General features: G+C 37.3%; 1 protein-coding gene across 1 annotated transcript in view; it reads left to right on the forward strand.

The window, feature by feature from the left end:
* Positions 1-19656, forward strand: part of SPEF2 (sperm flagellar 2) — a 172170-nt gene that overhangs the window by 17204 nt on the left and 135310 nt on the right. Inside the window, 6 exon segments of the mRNA XM_047731556.1 lie at positions 864-966; positions 6586-6838; positions 10156-10323; positions 12715-12855; positions 14373-14437; positions 19250-19436. Coding sequence (XP_047587512.1) covers positions 864-966; positions 6586-6838; positions 10156-10323; positions 12715-12855; positions 14373-14437; positions 19250-19436 — 917 coding nt within the window.

Consider the following 19656-nt stretch of genomic DNA (forward strand, 5'->3'; position numbering starts at 1 on the left):
TAAAAAGCAAATTTTATTAACACATTTTTTTCTGCACCTACCATTATGTGCTTGTTCTGTAGCAGGTATGGTACCAAGCAATTCTCATACATTACCTCTAATCTTTAAAATGGCTCCTCAGGAGAGTTAAAGATATGGTTATCTCTGTTGTAGAGATGAAGAGACAGGAACTCAGGGAGGTTACGCAGCTTGCCAGAGGTCGCACAGCTAGTAAGGGGCAGAGTCACGATTCCAACGCAGATGTCCCTGGCTCCAAACTGTTTTCCTCTGGGTTATCTCTGTCATTGCTCGAGACAACTAGATCAGAGTAACCCCTGGAACTACCAAGGGAAAGCCTGATTATGTTCAGTAATTTTTTTTTGTTTGTTTGTTTGAGAGGGTGCAGATAGATGGTTTTTGTAAAATTTCTGTTGTAAAAATGTTAAAATTTAGTCTTAAAGTATACTAAAGTTAGATTGCACCTTATTTGGCTAGAATATGCTATCAACATCCCTAGATTGTACTGATAACTAACATATTAGAGCATATTTTGTAAAATAAATTGAAGGCTTGACTTTAGATCTCAGGTTGTTTAGGATTTTATTGGTTGTATTTTGTTTAATTTGGTCAAAAGTTGTGTTTCTTTCAAAATTTCATATATCTTCAAGTATCGATTTATATATTTAAGAATCTTTAGAACATATTATCTGTTAAACTTCAGTCTTTTTATTTGATTATTAAAAGATGTTTCTAGAAGTATTTTCATGGCATTTTGAGTTCAAGTTAAGTTATGGAGTTTCACTCTATGCATATATAATGAAAATAATTGTGCTTTATATAGAACGCTATAATTTACTTCTTTATCTTTATGTTTCAAAATTTAGGTCCCAAGTCATTTGCAAAGGCTTTTTCCAATGGTTATCTAATTGGAGAAATTCTGTACAAGTTTGAACTTCAGGGTGATTTTTCGGAATTTTCAGAAAGCAGGTTTGTGAGATAAATTCTTTCCTAAAAAGGGTCAATTCCTTTGGCATTTGAATGGGTTTAGCTTCCAAAGTTAAGGGATAGTGAGCTACAATTTTGTTAATTGGTTCTTCTTTCTTTTAAGAGAAATGAAGCAACTTACAGTATCCTGGCAAAAAACAAAACATAACAAGACAAAACCCTGTAATATTTTTGGTTTGTAGCAACTATGTTGAGATCTAATTCACAGATGGTGATTTACCAGTTTAAAGCATATAATTCAGTGGTTTTAAGCATATTTACATATTTAGTGTATTCACAACCATGACCACTAACCACCTGGCCCCTGGTACCCACTTATCTATTTTCTGTCTCTAAGGATTTGCCTACTTTATGCATTTCACATTAGTGGGATCATATAATATGTGTATTTTGTGATTGGCTCCTTCCACTTAGGATACTGTTTTTAAGGTTTATCCATGTTGTAGCTTGTATCAGTACTTCTTAATTCCTATTTATTTGATGAATAATTTCAATTGGATATATCACATTTCATTTATTAATTCATTAATTGGTGGATACGAGTCATCAGTTATTCTGAACAACGCTGTTATGACCATTGCGTTTTCACATGGAAATGTTTTCATTCCTCTTGGGTGTGAAATTCACCTAGGAGTGAAATAGTTGGGTTACATGATCTATGTTTACAATTTTGTAAACCGAATTGCTTTGCAAAGTGCCTGTTATCATTTACAGTTACGCTAGTAACATATGAAGGTTTCGGTTTTTCCACATGTTCATCAATGCTTGTTAGGGTCTTTTTGATTATAGTTGTCTAGTCAGTATTAAGCAGTATCTCTTTGTGATTTTGATTTGCATTTCCCTAATGAGTAATGATGGTGAGCCTCTTTTCATGTGCTTATCAGTCATTTGTTTTGCTTCACTGGTGAAATGTTATACAACCCTTGCCTATTTTCTTTTAAATTTTACTTTTTATTTTTTTAAATATTTTATTTATTTGAGAGAGAGAGAATGAGATAGATTGAGAGCACAAGTAGGCAGAGAGAGAGTGAGCGGGAAAAGTGGGCTCTCTGCTGAGTAGGGAGCCGGATGTGGGACTTGATCCCAGGACCCAGGGATCATGACCTGAGCTGAAGGCAGTCGCTTAACCAACGGAACCACCCAGGCGCCCTTAAATTTTACTTTTTAAAGCAGTTTCAGAGTGATAGAAAAATTGAGAAGAAGGGACAGAGATTCCCTATTAACTCCCTCCTCTGACACATTCATAGCGTCCTTAGTATCCACTCCCCAACCAGAGGGTGAATTTGTTACTGCTGATGAACCTATAATGATACGTGTTCACTCAAAGTAAATAGTTTACTTTTGGGTTCATTCTTGGGGTTGTACATTCTATGGGTTTGGACAAATGTAGAATGACTTGTATCTACCATTATAGTATCCATACGTAGTATTTGCGTTGCCCTAAATCCTCTATGCTCTATCAGTCATTCTCCCTTACCTCAACCCTGGCAACTACTGATTTTTTTTTTTTTTACTATCTTTATAGTTTTGTCTCTTACAGAATGTCACATGGTTGGAACTTATGGCTTCTTTCACTTAGAAATATGCATTTAAATTTCCTCCATATCTTCTCATGGCTTGGTAGCTCATTTCTTTTTAGCACTGAATCGTTTTTCATTGTCTGGATGGGCCACAGTTGATTATCCATTCACCTGCTGAAGGACATCTTGGTTGCTTCCAAGTTTTAGCAATCATAAGTAAAGCTGCTGTAAACATCCATGTGCGGGTTTTATGTGGACATAAAATTTCATCTCCTTTGGGTAAATAAACAGGGGCACAATTACTGGATCAGATGGTAAAAGTATGTTTAGTTTTGGAGGAAACCAATGAACTGTTTCCCAAAGTGGCTATACCCTTTAGCATTCCTCCCAGCAATGAATGAATGAGAGTTCATGTGACTTCACATCCTCACCAACATTTTAGCGTTGTCAGTGTTTTGGATTCTGGCCATTCTGATAGGAGTATAGTGATAGCTCACTGTTGTTTTAAATTACAGTTCTTGAAAGTTGTGGAGTATGTTTCTGTGTGTGTATTCCCTGTGGTTCAAGCATTGTCCCAGCTGCACACAATTATGTTTCTCATTGAAAAAATGAATGATTTTAGAAAGTATACCTGTTTAGAAGACTTAAAAGCACCATTCTGACCAGATGATGTATGTAGTATTTCAGGTAGACTAAACTGATGTCAGTAGGGCCATAGAGGCCCTTTGTGTTAAATGGAAAAAGGGGCCTCATCTGGCTGGACACAACTGTGAAGACACAGGTCTCAGTGAACAGAGAGGCCTTTGTGCTAAGGAGAGGAACCCCTTTTTGTATGAAATAGCCTCACATCAGGGACAAGACATGACAAGCTGAGCACAAGGTAGATTCACACCATTGCCCCACCTTTGGACAGGGGTGTGCCCTGAATAGCATCATGTGTAACAGCCCTGCTTTTCACCCACTGCAAAGAACTAACTTTATGCCACTGAGAATTACTGTATTCCTTAATGTGAGAAGAGGGACCTACTTGTTCTGACAAACAAATTCCATCCATCTTGAATTCTTGGAACAACATACTATTTTTCCCAGGGCACATGGTTTTCTAAAGAAGGATCAGTATATGCATGGATATGACTTTTGTAAAAGTGTACTTTGTGGGGAAAAGGATCCTATTTAGGAATAGGATCCTATTTAGGAATAGGATATTCCTATATATTCCTATATAGGATCCTATATAGGAAAAGGATCCTATTTAGGAATAGGAAAAACCTATTTTTTAGGCAGATATGTAACGCTAGGGCTCATGATATGGGGATTTTGTCAAATATTTTTAGTTTTTTTAGTTTAAAATATAAGTGTTGCTTGTAACTGAAACTATTTGCCTTAGAGATTAATAGGATAAAATAATAAAAAGTAAAGGAGCATGGATATTACTGGGGGAACAGCTTCTACTTACCTTGTAAGATGTGTTCCCTCATCAGGTGACAAGGAGGAGAGAAGATAGATAATTTCTGGGCAAATAAGAACTATAAGTATCAGATACTTAAGACAATTTAAAAAATCCTAAGAATGGGAGCACCTACCTGACTCAGTCAGTTATGCATCTGACTCTTGATTTTGGCTCAGCTTTTGGTCTTATGGTTATGGGATACAGCACTACATTCTCCATTCTTACTGGGTGCTGGGCTCGGTTCTGATAACATCTGGAAATGGATAGTGTTTGCTTTTGGATTTTCCCCCCAGAATTTTGATGCCCCTCATCTCTGTAGCCCTAGATTATGACCCAGGACAAAGCTCTGATGAGTGCCTCTCTGGCCATCTGTCCAAATATGTGTGGTGGACAAGACATGGGACTTTGAGGATAGGGAGGGCGTGGAAGAGTAACTGTGATGGCAGAGTGAGACTGGGTGTCAGGGATCTGTCCAGGGAAGGCAAGCACAAGTCATGGATCTCACTGGCCTTTTAGAGTCATACTTTTCAAACATGGTCTGCTTCACCTGCCTCGTTTTAGGCAGGTGTGTGTTACGTCAAACTTTAAGGTTACTTGAGGAGGAAAAAACTGCAAACCTGGACATAAGAAGACCTAAAAAAATGTTTACTCTTGTTGTGAGATTTCCTGTAGCATTCATTATTTCTTCTCATGACCTCTGTGACTTGCTTCTTTTTTATTAATTTAAAATATTTTATTCAAAGCTTATTGATATAGTTTAATATGCCAGGTACACATTACCAAATATTTCTGTTAAAACAATAATAGTAAACAGAGGAAATAGGACAGTAAATGACACCATATACCTGGAAGAGGAATTTAAGTTGTTGCATCACTGTTTTTGTTGACATTGGCCTTCCCATGATATTGACTCCTCATTTATATTTAGAAATCATTCATAGAGTCCCTCAGGCCCACCTCCTTTTGCACCATGGGTTTTTTAATTTTCAGTGAATGGGCACTTTTAGGCTACATTTTAGGAGGTTCACAAACATCTGAAAAGGCATACACATTTCGTGTCTGTGCCCGAGTATGTGTTTTCTTTCCTGTGGAATAGGTGCCATGGCTCTCATCAGATTATCAGTGATATCTGTAATATAAAACAAAAAACAAAAACAGTAACCTCTGGAGAAACAGGATACTAGCAACAGTATATAAATTTTAAGTGTGAAGCAATCTCTATAAACTTCTAAAAACTTAACTGAGGACATGAAGATCATTGTATCATCCCCAAATAATTTTATAGTCCAAAATGAAGTTACTGAATGACTAACCCTATTATCAGGAATTCTACCCAATATGTGCCCAACCCCTCTTTTCTAAGGTATCGTTTTTTTTTTGTTGTTGTTTTGGTTTTTTTTTTGGAGGGGGAAGGGTAGGACTTTCACTTATATATGAGTATATTCAGTATATTTTTTTCCATGAAAGAATGTGACTGAATGTTAGGAAGTTAAAGTAAGGAGGACATAGGCCAGTGGTTAAAATTGGTATTTGCTTCTAGTTGGAACATGGAAAGGCACAGGAATTGAAAATGCCCCCAATATTATCCTTCTGTCACTGGATTCACGGCTTATTAACAGCCCTAGATTATTTGAGACCTGTATTCTAACACTGACCTCAATTTACCACTTCTTGTTTGCTCATCTGTTTTCCCTGCTGTGAACCCCGCAAGGGCAGGGACTGCACCCTATTCATCTTTGTAAGTTTAATAAACGTATTTAAAGTTCATAGGTGACTCAGCATTAACTTAAAATTAGAAAGTCTTTACTGATTAAAGTAGTAATATAATTTTTTTCATACCAACACCTCATCTTTATTTTTTTATATTTTTTTACATTATTTTTTTTAATTTATTTTCAGCGTAACAGTATTCATTGTTTTTGTACCACACCCAGTGCTCCATGCAATCCGTGCCCTCTCCAATACCCACCACCTGGTTCCCCCAACCTCCCACCCCCCACCCCTTCAAAACCCTCAGATTGTTTTTCAGAGTCCATAGTCTCTCATGGTTCACCTCCCCTTCCAATTTCCCTCAACTCCCTTCTCCTCTCCATCTCCCCTTGTCCTCCATGCTATTTGAGTGAAGATGATATAATTAGTGTGATTGCATAGCTAATATTATTTAGTGAAAGATTTCTGATGGCGCGTAGGAGGATCACTGTTAAAGTCATCAGTGAAACATTTAGGGCTATTTTCAGACTCCTGTAATAATGTCATTTAACAATATGGAAATTTAAATTACAGTTTTTCCCTCTGAGTAAAATATTTTTCAAAACCATAGTTGTTTTTCCGTGTAGAAGAAAGCACTTAGTTATCTGTTTTTGTTTTGACCTCTTGTAAAAATTCTAGCATGCATTTAAGCAGAAAAACGTACAAAATCAGCTTTAGATATATCATTCCAGAGAAATAAATGGGAGGAATTCAGGGAAGTAGAATATCTCAATGTAGTTACATGATTGAGTGGTTTTAGAGAGGAGTGGTATATTGAAAAGAATATGCAATAATTCATATTAGATCATGATGATGCCTCTGATATTTGTTGTCTCTAATTCAGTGCCAGTGTCTAATTGTGGAAACTGTTTTAATGCCTAGAGTTTCAAATGCCAAACTTAATAATTTTTCTCGCTTGGAGCCAACGCTTCACCTTCTGGGTGTGCAGTTTGATCAGAACGTGGCCCACAATATCATCACGGAAAAGCCTGGGGCGGCAACCAAACTTTTGTATCAGTTGTACATTGTTCTTCAGAAAAAGAAGAAAAGTGGGCTGACTAGAGTGGAAATACAATCCATACAACCCCCGACAAACGTCAGACAGCAAAGTATGAAAAGTGAGGCTTTTCGAGACGTAAGTGCACAAAGAAACATAAACGTATCACAATGTAAGACTCGGGAAAGTAAAATGACAATAACATTGGCTGCTCAAAGAAGCACCATTGGGTAGCTATGTCCCTTATGTATGTTCTTGGTCATACTTGGATTTTGATTTATATTAATGTTTTCAATTCATTTATCCATTTTTGATGCCTCCCTCCATCCTATCCACATTACCAACAGTTTATCAAATTCTGTATGTTCCTAATTTGCAGTGTTTTTATGCCTTGCTCCTCTCTTTCCATTTCTGGCCCTGTCTGCTCAGACCCCTGCGTGAACACTGCAGCAACATGTCTAACACATCTCCTGGTCTTCTAGCCTTCCACCAGAGGTCAATCAATGGCTAGATGAATCTTTGCTAAATTCCAGTTGCACTGGGCCCTTTTGCTCAGAAGCCTGCCATTTTACTGGACTGACATTCAAAATCTTTCACTAAATGGTCTCAATCTGTCTTTCTCTGTTTCTTCATAGTCTTCAGCATAAAGTCTTTGTTTTTTCTTTCTTTTTTTTAGAGGATTTTATTTATTTTTTTTTGTCAGAGAGAGAGAGCACAGAAGCGGAGGCAGAAGCAGGCTCCCCGCTGAGCAAGGAGCCCGATCTGGGACTCCATCCCAGGACACTGGGATCATGACCTGAGCTGAAGGCAAACACTTAACCAACTGAGCCACCCAGGCATCCTGAGTCTTAGTTTTTTCTTCACTGATCCCCCACCTGTCCTTAAATAGCTCTTGTACATTTCTGCTTTTCTCTCCCTTTCACCTAAGCTCACACTTTTCATCTCGCTCCTTCCCACAAACTCTTCTCCATCCACTGCTGTGCAGCCTTCCCAACACACATGGATTCTTCCTGTGGAACTCCTAGGGCATGGGTAGTTTCCACTCTCCGGTGATAGCCTCCTGCTGCTCATACTCTGGCTAACTTTCATGATTAATCTGTCATACGGCCTCACAAGATTTTTAGTCCCTCAAATTCAAGGAATATGCCTGATAGAATGCTTTCAACACTGCAAATATTCATTGTGTTTTGATTAGTTGATACAACTTTTTAGTTGACAATTCTCTCCAGTTCCCGTTGCTGTTTCCTGACGGCAAATGAAGTACATTAACTTTCCCAGGCCTCTAGGATAATGGGGAGTGTTGCACTGACCCAATGCATTAAATAGAAATGGAAATAATTAAATGTTTAAATTGAACTTCTGAAGACATAGTGACATAATAGATGTGAGGGCCATCTCCACTTTTATATTTGTCTATTCTTAGCAGACAATCTTATGAGCCCAGTGGCAGAAGGAGCTCAGCACCCAAGAAAGCTGGAAATTAGATTAAGGTTACAACCAAAGAACTTGGTCTTGCCTTCTGCCCCCTTCACTTGCAAAGCTGAGTAACTTTGGGCCAATCCCTGGAATACTCTTAACCTCCATTTTCCCAGCAGCTGAAATAAGATTGAGTATCTCTACCTGCCTCAGAGTTAGGCTTTTTTTTTTTTAATATGTATATAATTTTAAGGAAACAATATATGAGAAAATTCTTTGTGAAGTGTAACACAGTCAACAGGAACAAAAGCTGTAAGAGTTGTGTAGTTGAGGCCAACAAGAAACCATTGTGTTTAATGTTGGCCATGGTGACCTCCCAGAGTCAATCATTCATTCGTTGAACAATATTAATTGGGCTCCTATTTTATGTCAGGCAATTGCACTACAATCAACACAAGAAAAGTCCCCACCCATTTAGAGCTTCCATTCTTGGGAGAGAAAAATATTTCAGTGGAGTAGTGTGGAATGTTGAGAGTTGAAGAGTAAATTGAGATGAGGCAGATGGGAGCATAGACTGTTCATTCAAGGAATGTGGAGGTGAAAGAGAAGAGAAGCGAACAGTGGCTGCAGGAGAGAAGCGCACGAGCAGTGTGCCGTTATTTGTTTCCTTTATGGGCATAGAAAGTGGGACAGCTGGCCAGTTGAGAAAAAGAACCAGGGGCAGGAGATGACTGGTGTAGGAGCCAAGGTCCTCTGGGAAAGAAAGGAGGATGCAGCTGATGGTCCAGGTGGAGGAGGAGGTATCTTAAGAAAGAACTAGACATGCCTTTTTCTCTGAAAGCAGGTAGAAGAAAATGCAGGTGTCTTACATAATTATAGTAATGACTAAAATTTATTGATTGTGCAGAGCAAGATGCAAAGCCTGGTTCCAGGTATATATATATATATATATATATATATATATATATATATATATATTATGTCCTCTGATCTTCACAATAGCCTTATAAGATACCTATCTTTTATTATTCCCACTTTACAGATGATGAAACTAAGGAGCAGAGGAGTTAAGTAACTTGCTCAACTTAATGCAGCAAATAAGTGATAAAGTTGCAACAAAGCTAGGCAGAGTGACTCTAGAGCCACACACTTAACCGTGGGCTATGTTATATCTCAGAGGGTATTTCCTGGGTAAGGGAGGGATAATAAAGATATAAGATAAGATATAGACATATGTTGAAGTAGAGAAGTAGGATGTTCAGGGACTTTACACTTTTGTTGCCTCTGTGGAGATGGAGGCCAGGCCATTTTTAATAATGAAAAAAAGCAGGAAGGTGAGTAAGGGCTTAAAGTCAGCTGAAAGGTCCTTAAGAGATCTTCTGAGTAAGTGCCCATATCTGCTTAGGTGGCTTTAGAAGACAAGGACCAAAAATGGTTTGAGCAACAGTTCCATTTGAAAAAAACTTTAATAAGTCTTCAGCTTTTAAGGAGATTACTTTTGGTTATAAAAGTTTTACTTAATTCCATTAGCCCTATTACTCTGTTCCCCATTTTATAATCATCTTTGAGGTTCATTTTCTTACAATCTTAGACTCTCATTTCCAATGGCCTGGAAGTTTTAATGTTTCTTCACTTTTTACTAGGAAGTAGCTTAAGTTATGGAGAGAATCTGGCTCTCATATTATCTCTTATATGTTGAATTGGTTTTATGAAATTATTTTTATGAAAATGTACTTCTCTAAGAATTCAAATGCCATTCATTAAAAATTAAACTCAGAAAAAAATAAAAATTAAACCCAGAGCAAAAAATATAGAAATATATTTGAAACTATTTTATAAGAAAGAATTCAAACATGTTTTTATTGTTTTCATGTAAATTAAAGATCTGAGTGACTAGTATGGGGCTTGAATTTATTTTAACCATCAACAAGAGTAATTCATAGAAATTTTATTTTGAAGACAAATTTTATGTGTGCTTTTAATGACTATACTTTTTATTTTCTAATAATGAAATCCTTTGAACTGCTTTCTCCATTTAGGGACTTAGAAACCTGTATCAGGTTTCAGATTTCAATCTGATGTGGGTTACACACAGGTTTCAAGAAAAATATAAATGAATGAAAGAAGATCTTGTCCACATGCATTTTGAGAAACTTGAAAAATTTCAAAAGCTCAAGGAAGAACAAAGACCTTTTAATATTGAAAAGGTTTTATAGTATGATTTTTCCAGAAATTCATTAAAGCATAGAGACTGTTTGGAATTTATGCCTATAGTACACATTGCATAAGCATTAATGTAGCATAAGTTGTGTGTTACTTTGACTCATGCTCCACCCTGCTCTCACCTTTCTCTACCTTACTCTCCCCTTTGTTCCATTCCCACTCCTGCCCTCACCTCTCCTTGTGACCAGGAACTAGAACTGCCATTCTCTGGAGTGGCAGGACAACTTGATCTTTTTTTAGGTTGTCCGGTAGAAATTAATGCTTCACATGGGTCAGCGGTAGGGGTTTGCAACTAACCACTCCAGTGAAGGCTTATGATGGTTGCCCCCACTAAGGGATGTAGAGTGGGCATTCCCCCTCTGAGTTCCCTCTTTTGCAATCCCTTGATCTTTCTGTCCTGCCTCATTTCTCTCGTCCTTGTAGTTTGAGGTGATATCCTTCTTTCTTTCTTTTCCAAACCCCTTAAACATCTATTGCCTTCTTTCTGGTACTTCTTGCTTTAACTAACTCCCCACTGCTTCTCAAATTTCTCTGAAAACCTTTAATGATCTCCTATGCCTTTAAGTACATGAGAACATGATGGTGTGAGGAATCATTAAAGATTTTCAAGAGAATTTCAGGTGACTATGTATATGGAATGTGTAAACTATGGGCAAAATAATTATAGTTCTTCTCCTTGCACTACAAATCACTTTTTAAATTCATATATTTAAAATGATAAGAAATGGACACATCCTGAATATAGTCAGCCCCCTGTGGAGAGGGGAGGGAAAGATGAGAGACAAATTCTGGAGGATCTTATGATCTCATTACTTGCCAGAGAGTAGATAAAGCACTGTGCTTCCCCTCTTGCATTGCATGGCAAGGCAACAAGGCACTCCTAAAGCAGTGTTTAAGTAAAGACCAAGTGCTGGGACTCTTAATTTTTAAGGAACCAGCCCATCTGACTTTGATGTGCTAAGTGTAATGCAGAAAGAGTCCAAAGAAAGTTGGGAAAAAGGAAATATGAAACCATTAAATATTAAATAAATTATGTTAAAAATGATAGGAAGCAGGGGAACCTGGGTGTCTTAGTCAAACATCTGACTCTTGATTTCAGCTCAGGTCATGATCTCAGAGTCATGAGCTCAAGCCCCACAGTGGGTTCCGTGCTGGGCCTGCAGTCTACTTAACATTCTCTCCCTCTCTCTCTGTTCCTCTTTCCTTCTCCCCAGCCACCAGCTTTTGTTCTCTCTCTCACATATAACAAAAAAAAAAAAAAAAAAAAAAAAAAAAAAATTGCAGGGAGCAAATAGGGAGAGCCTATGTCTTCCTGGTTTTCTTGAGAAGGAAAGATCAACATATTACAACAATATGAAAAGTTATATTTTGGAAAGTAAAATGAAGAAAAATTTTAAGTTATTTATAATTTTTCACTTTTTAGTGGTTAAAGTTTCTTTGGATATAGGAAAAAACGATCTTATTAACTCTAATATAATACTTAGTAGTAAAATCATGATTAGTTTTACATGTTACTTCATAAATCATCTAATCTTTAAAATATTTTGTCTGATTTTCACGATTTCTTTTTTTGCTTTCATTTATGCTTGTGTTCTACTTAAAATAAATACTCCCAGGTAGAGAAGAGATGATCTAATAATGGTATCACATAATTCAGTATTTAATTCAGTATTTGAAGTAGCCTCTGAGTTCATTTTTTAGCTGTGACTGAGTTTGGGGGAAGTTTGTCATATCTCCTGGATTCCCCAGAAGACCTCCTAAAGACCATCTCCCAGATGGAATTTTCTCTTCAAGTCATCTTTAGAGACAGAATTTTCTCTTTACATTATTGGGTAGGTCAGAAGGTAGAATTGGGAAAGAATGATATTCTTCTTTGTATCTGAGGCACCTTTATTATTCTTTCAGTGCCATCACCTAGAATGAAGATGCACACATCTGATAGGCATAATCTGAGGATTCCAAAATCATGTATGTGTGTGTTTTTTAAAGATGTATTTATTTATTTATTTGACACAAAGAGAGAGAGAGAGCACAAGCTGGGGAGCAGCTGGCAGGCAGATAGGGAGAAGCAGGCTCCCCACTGAGCAGAGTGCCCCACGTGGGGCTCGATCCCAAGATCCTGGGATCATGACCAGAGCTGAAGACAGATGCTTAACAGACTGAGCCACCCAGGTGCCCCCCCCAATTGTGTTTTAATATCATACTTTTCTAAATGAGTCATATTGATACCTGCTTTCTAACATTACATGTTTGTGACACCCACTCCATTGGTAAATTGCTGAGTTCTGAGAAATGTATATATGTGTACCTGTGAGTGTGTAACATAGCCTATTTTTCTGATGAGTGGAATAACTAAACATCTATGGGATATTTAGCAACGCTTGAACAGAAGACGACAAAATGAAATAATGGCCAAAATCCAAGCAGCTATCATACAGATTCCTAAACCTGCATCAAATCGTACTTTGAGAGCACTTGAGGCCCAAAAAATGATGAAAAAGAAAAAAGAGGCAGAGGTAAGTGATAATCCTTTAATTGGGTGTTGTGTTAATCTTAATGAAAGAAAGATCTTTCTCTAAAACATAGAGATTGCCCCCAACTTCTTAGTTCCTTTTCAAATTATTGGTGGCATTGTTCCTTCTCATTCAAAACCCCTTCACTGTGTGCATATCTAATCCATATTATACTGTTATTTGCTCAGAATGAGAGAATGTAGCTGTAGGTCAGGGATAAGAAACTCATGTTAAATGACAGTACCAATCTGGACTCCTGTGTTGAGGATTCTGTGGTCACTACAAAAATATTCTAGAATGGTACTGCTGTGATGGGTCACAATCACCATGGGTACAGAGGTGTCAATCAAGGTACACATACCGTACATATGCCATTCCTACTATATGTTTTACTCAGTTCCTTCTCACCATGCTGCACTATTTTTCTATGAGTACCAGAAATGTTAAGTGGTTTGCTTGCTATCAGTATGTGTAAATTTAAGATACCTACGCTAGTGGTATTTTATTAGACCATACCAGCTGTCAGTCATTCCAGTAGGATACCATCTGCTTCTATTTCATAGTGGAGCAATACTACATTTTGATACTAATTCCTGCAGCCTACATTGCATACTGCTCCAGTCTTTATTTGATGATATTCTCTCCTGGGACCTAAGGAAAAGAATAACAGCTACCATTTATTGAGGATTTGCTATATGTCAGCCTGTGGGTTGGCAAATTTACATTATCTTTCATTTGTAAATAACTCTCTAAGTAGGGTATTACTCCCGCAATTTCTAAATAAGGAAACTGAGACTCAGAAAGCTGCCATGTTTCACTCTAGTACTGAGGATAGTAAAGCAGAGATTGCAGGTCTCTCTGATATCTAAATCCAATACATTTTATGTTAATCCACATTTCTTTATTTGTTAATATTTAAAAAATATCTTGTACTTGTATTCTAAAGAAAATTACTCATAGAGGTTTTTTTTCAGATCCAAATTTTAGAAAAGTATTTAATTCTTATATTTCTCTCAGATGGTTAAAGTTTATTAATAAGGATTTACAGTAGATGAAGGATGAGCTAAACTAATATTCAGAGAGCAAATTAATAGTATAAATAAGGTTGCACAAGAAATGTTTAAGACATGCAAGATAATAATTTTTGAAGAAGTATTTATATCCCCCCCAAAATGCTTATTCTTCTTTAAAAGAATTACAAACAAAAATTCATGGCCTGAGACTCTTTGATAATTTCCATTCTCATTAAATGGCCTTTGTTGCACTCTCAGAGCTAGAACTGTGAGTGGAATGATTCAGAGAAGGCAGCTTTCACACTCTTTTAGGTATATTTAGCCTAATCTAAAAATAATGAACCAGAATTATAAAAGTATTCATTAATGCAGCTTTTTATACCTTACCTCCTAATTAGCCTGAAATAGTAGTGAATACAACCTTGGAAATTTGTAAAGTGAATACAGTAAATGAAGATTTTCAGTGGCTTTTAGAGATGGAAAACTGATAACGAATTTTCTTTAAAGGATGTGGCTAATGAGATTAAGAAGTTTGAAGCCTTAATAAAAAAGGATCTCCAGGCCAAAGAAAGGTGAGATGTGAATTCCTTTAACAATCACAGAACTGCTTTCTGTTCTACCTGTAGCGTTTAAATACTCAAAAATAGTTTATGGGGAATAGCTGCTCCAAAAATCTTTTTACCTTGTAGAAGCTTCATTAAGAGAGTACGTGAAGGGCGCCTGGGTGGCTCAGTGGGTTAAGCCGCTGCCTTCGGCTCAGGTTATTATCTCAGAGTCCTGGGATCGAGTCCCGCATCGGGCTCTCTGCTCAGCAGGGAGCCTGCTTCCTCCTGTCTCTCTGCCTGCCTCTCTGCGTGCTTGTGATCTCTGTCAAATAAATAAATAAAATCTTTAAAAAAAAAAAAAAAGAGTACGTGAAAAAAAAAAAAAGAGAGAGTACGTGAAAGAAAGTAAATGAGCTAAAATTCAGGTTGATTGATCATGAGCAACTTTTGTAAAGACCAGGAGAACTATTATGAGTTGGGAAGTGATTTTATTATGCTATGCTTACTGTCCTAAGTTAACACAATTTTTGAGCATTTATAAAAATTGTTTCAAGTTACCACTAATTTAACCTTGTCATAAAGTCTTTATTAGATGCTCATTGGTTTCTTTCATGTTGCATGCTCAGCATTTAGCATAGGGACCAGCAATAAAAAAAAACTGTAGAATGAGTGCAACTGTCACTGAAATGGTCAGCTCCGTGAGTTTATTTCAAAAAATGCCTGGTTAATGGGCTTCATTTGCCTAAAGATAAAGATCCTCTCCCTTTTCTTTCCTATTAGGGGTCACTGACTCAGAGAAGATAATTGAGTAGGGTCTGCATATGTGGGAGCAACTTGAATTCTTCCACATTTTTAAATGGGAACTTTCCAAATTCTGCTCACTTACATTTTATGGAATGTGAACTAATTTCTGTTAAAGTAGAAAAGCTGACACAAATTATATAAATCAGTTCCATATTAATATTTCTGAGGGAAAGAAACAGAGTCAAATGAGGAGAAATAAGAAAAAGAAGAAGTGGTGAGGAAATCAGGTGTGGAAGGAAAATAAAGGAAAGTGAAGAATACATACATTATATTTTCTTCTACCCTCTGCAAAAACTTTTGATGCCCTATTCTGATTCCCACTGCTATTTACCAGTGCTGCCCCGAGGCTAAAGAAAACACAATCCAAGCCTACCCACCTAGTAGCCACTACCCAAACCCCACTATCCTCATCCCCGCCTGGGCCAGGAAACCACCGGATTTCTTCCAACTCTTCTTCCACTCATCTCACCTGCCATGCACTCTGGAGTAATAAGTAGATGGTATCTACCAGAGCAACCATCTTAAAATATTGAAATACTTTTGTTACTTTAGGTGAATAGTATTCTCTCTTGCTCTGTGGCCTATCCCTTTCCTGGGACCCCTCAATTTCCATGCAATTTAGCAACCAGCATTAACACCAAACATAGCAGTGGCCTGTAATTCCTGCACCAGCACTCATTTTGACTGATTAGTATCTTTGCCATGTCAGTTGTTAAATTTGGTTTGTGTTTTTTTTTTACTTTTTTTTGTTTTTGTTTTTGTTTTGTTTTGTTTTTTAATTTATTTGACAGAGAGAGAGATCACAAGTAGGCAGAGAGTCAGGCAGAGAGAGGGAGAAGCAGGCTCCCCACCAAGCAGAGAGCCTAATGCGGGGCTCGATACCAGGACCCTAAAGCCGAAGTCATTACCTGAAGCCGAAGTCACGATCTGAGCAGAAGGCAAGGTTTAACCCACTGAGCCACCCAGGTGCCCTCAGTTGTTAAATATTTTAAAGATCATCCTGTGCAATACAGCTCAAACTTCACCCTGCTTATGGCTATTGGCTTTGCCAACCCATCTTGAACCTAAGTCTCTCTATCAATTAGCTTTAGAAACCCCAAACAAGAGCAGGTTAAATTAAATAGAGGTTTACTTCTCTCCTGTAATAGAAACCAGATTGTAAGCAGCTCAGGGAATCTGTTGGAGCTCCAAACTCACCAAGGACTGAGGCTTTCCTTTAGCTCCCCTGTTCTGTTGTGGTTTTTGTACCTTCATTCATATTCACAGTACGAGATGGCTCCTGGGGCTCTGTCCATTTGGCCCATGTTTGAGATATAAGGAAGGAAGATAGGGGAAAAGTAGTTATCTAAAATAGCTGAAATAGCTCCTTTTAAGAACCTTCCCACAAGTCCCAGGTTACATTTGTGTTTACATTTTATTGGCCAGAATTTGGTCACATGGCCACACTTAGCAGAATGGGAGGCTGGGAAATGTAGGCTTGGGCTGGGTACACTGTTTTCCTGAATAAACCTGGGGCTCTGTTTTGTGGAAAAGGGGAAGGAAATGGCAGTGTCTATCACAGATCCTTTCTCTGCAGAAGCCTCCACTTGGTTTTGCCAGAGATTTAGCACTGGAGGGCCATGAACTATAGACATCCTCACTTCAATTCTTAGGGCAGTAGGGTAGGGCCTAGGGCAGCCAGACTCCCTGGACCAGTCACCAGGGATTGTGAAGCTTCACCTGGGACTCCAAATCCCTCTCCGAATACTGCACAAAAAGCATTTTCTCTGATAGCCCCAGATAAAGAATGTTGGGAAGCACTGGTCTAAAGCAAACTTTTGAGGAAAATGAAAGTTATGGTATAGTAAGGGCCTTTGTTAAGTCCTTTATCAATCACTGCATTCATTCTGAATTTTTAGCTTAGAATCTAGAATTTAGAATTTAGCTTAGAATCAAGCATCTTCTGGGCTCTTTCAAAAACTTCACACTATTTGATTCCAGAAAGCACAAAAATCTCATAAGTCGACCATAAAGAACAATTTCTGCCCCTGCCCCTTTCACAGGCTGCTCCTGAAACAGTTCCTCAGGGATGTCACCACAAAGTACATCTTTCTTCTTTTGTGGAAGAAGGAAACATTGTCTCAGTGAGAGCAATGCAAGAGCTCCCATGGCTGCTTTTCCCCCACATGTTCTTTGTCTTTATTTTCTAACACAAATAATAAATAAATGCTAGCTGCTACTTTTTTTTTTAAGCTGAGGTTGTTGCCTGCTATAATTTGATACTTGAATCCACAGATTTACTTTAGACCCTTCCTAGCAATTATTTTTTAAATATATACAAATTTGGTCAAAGTTTCAATTACTAGTAATTCAAACACACCCAAATATTAACTCTGTGGAGGCCTGACAAACAGATATAGAGAAAACGTAATTATTGCCCTCAAGAAACCCATATCTAGGAAAACGAATATTTATTCAAGTAAATACCATGTAGCTTTCTTCAGACCTTAATTGGAGTGAGACAGCAGATGGATGGGTGGAGCACAGACTGATAAATAAAGGAGTAACAACATGTTAAGTATATTAAACCACGTTAAGTATATTAAACCATGTACAATCCAAAGTTAATTATTTTAAACAGCACATTTGAGGGATGCCTGGGTGGCATTAGTGGGTTAAGCGCCTGCCTTAGGCTCAGGTCATGACCCCCGGGGTCCTGGGATCGAGCCCCACATCAGGCTTCCGGCTTAGTGGAGAGCTGGCTTCTTCCTCTCCCTCTGCCTGCCACTCTGCCTACTTGTGCTCGCTCGCTCTCTCTCTCTCTCTGTCAAATAAATTAAAAAAAATCTTTAAAAAACTTTTGAGAAAAAACATAGTAAGAATTTTAAAGGATGATCTAAAAAGTTAGGCCACATAATTTTCTTAAGTACTTAATTGTACTAATTCTTCTTTTTCTTTTTTTTTAATTGTACTAATTCTTAATAAATAGAGTTAAATTCTGTATTTGATCTTACTGAGGCTTTGGTAGCTACACAGTTTCTGCTCAAAGACTCTTAGTGACAAAATACAGCTAAATGTTGAGCCCCAGTTGATAAAATAAACAATTTCTCTGTGTGAATTTTTTTAAAGAATTACTCTGTATCATACTTCGTAACATATCATTTGAAGTTGAGCAGACATCAGCTATTTGTCAGAACTATGAGGCACCAGGACAGAGAGGAGTATAATAGGATACTTTTCTCATGAGCTCAGAGTTCATCTAGGAGCAGCAAATGTACAAAAAATGAACTGTAATACAATATGATCTATAGACATGCAATTGTTACTTCATTAAATATGAATTAACTGTGCTTTATAAGAATACTTAGATCTGTACTGAAATTAAGGACAATTTAGTTCCTTTATACCATATTAATGTGCCCTTGGCTTTTGAATAAGGTAGTAAGTTGTATTTTATACTAAATACATTAAGAACTTGTAACATGAAAAAATATTTATAATATTAAAACATTATTTATTGGCAGGTAACAAGATATATCTTTTACCATTGTACTATTGTATCCTGTTTATTTTGTAAGGAGGTATGCAGATAAGAATTGATTATTTGATCCTTATATACATAAAAATGTATCTTTTACTTCTAAAGGTAACTTTTGAATGAACCTGTAAGTTCTCGTATTAAGCCACCATTGTCCCATTAAATTGAGCATATTTGCTTTCTGTTGGTAACACCACCAGGTTCTTCCTGATTCTTTAATTTTGGACATGAGGTAGGACAGGAACCAAAGCAGGTCTTCTTACTTGGGTCTTCAGGACTTGGGCAAGAGGCTAGGTCAGTCTTGTGTTTACCAGTGTGGTATGATGAGCAAGTCATTTTTTAGTTGCCAAGCTCCCAATAAGAGCCGGGCCACTGGTCTAAGCACTCAGAAAGTTACTGGAATTTCATAGAGCATGCAAGGGAGCCTTTTCCTGAGGTCTTCCTCCATAGTCAGTCAAAAGTAGGGGCATGTAACTGCATTGTTTTTTTAAAATCTAAATAATAACTATTATCCTTAGTGCCTCCAAGACTTCTGCAGATACAGCAGGCCAGACAACTACTGATTTGTTAAACACTTATTCGGATGATGACTATATTAAAAAAATCCAAAAGCGCCTTGAGGAAGATGCTTTTGCAAGAGAGCAAAGGGAGAAAAGACGGCGGAGACTGTTAATGGACCAGTTAATAGCCCACGAAGCACAAGAGGTAAAATATATAGATATAGCTTGAATAATAGTGCTGGAAAGTTTGCAAAATTTAGTATTTTAAACACATACACGCACACACATATATATATGTATCTTCATTATTTATTATCTGTTACTCTGAATCAAATGTCAACAGAACATATTCACATCACCATGGCAAATACACTCAGAAAAAGAAATCTACATAAAAGATTTACTAAGTAATCTAAAATCTGGTG

Source organism: Lutra lutra, chromosome 5, assembly GCF_902655055.1.
Source record: "Lutra lutra chromosome 5, mLutLut1.2, whole genome shotgun sequence".
In the NCBI taxonomy this organism is placed as follows: Eukaryota; Metazoa; Chordata; class Mammalia; order Carnivora; family Mustelidae; genus Lutra; species Lutra lutra.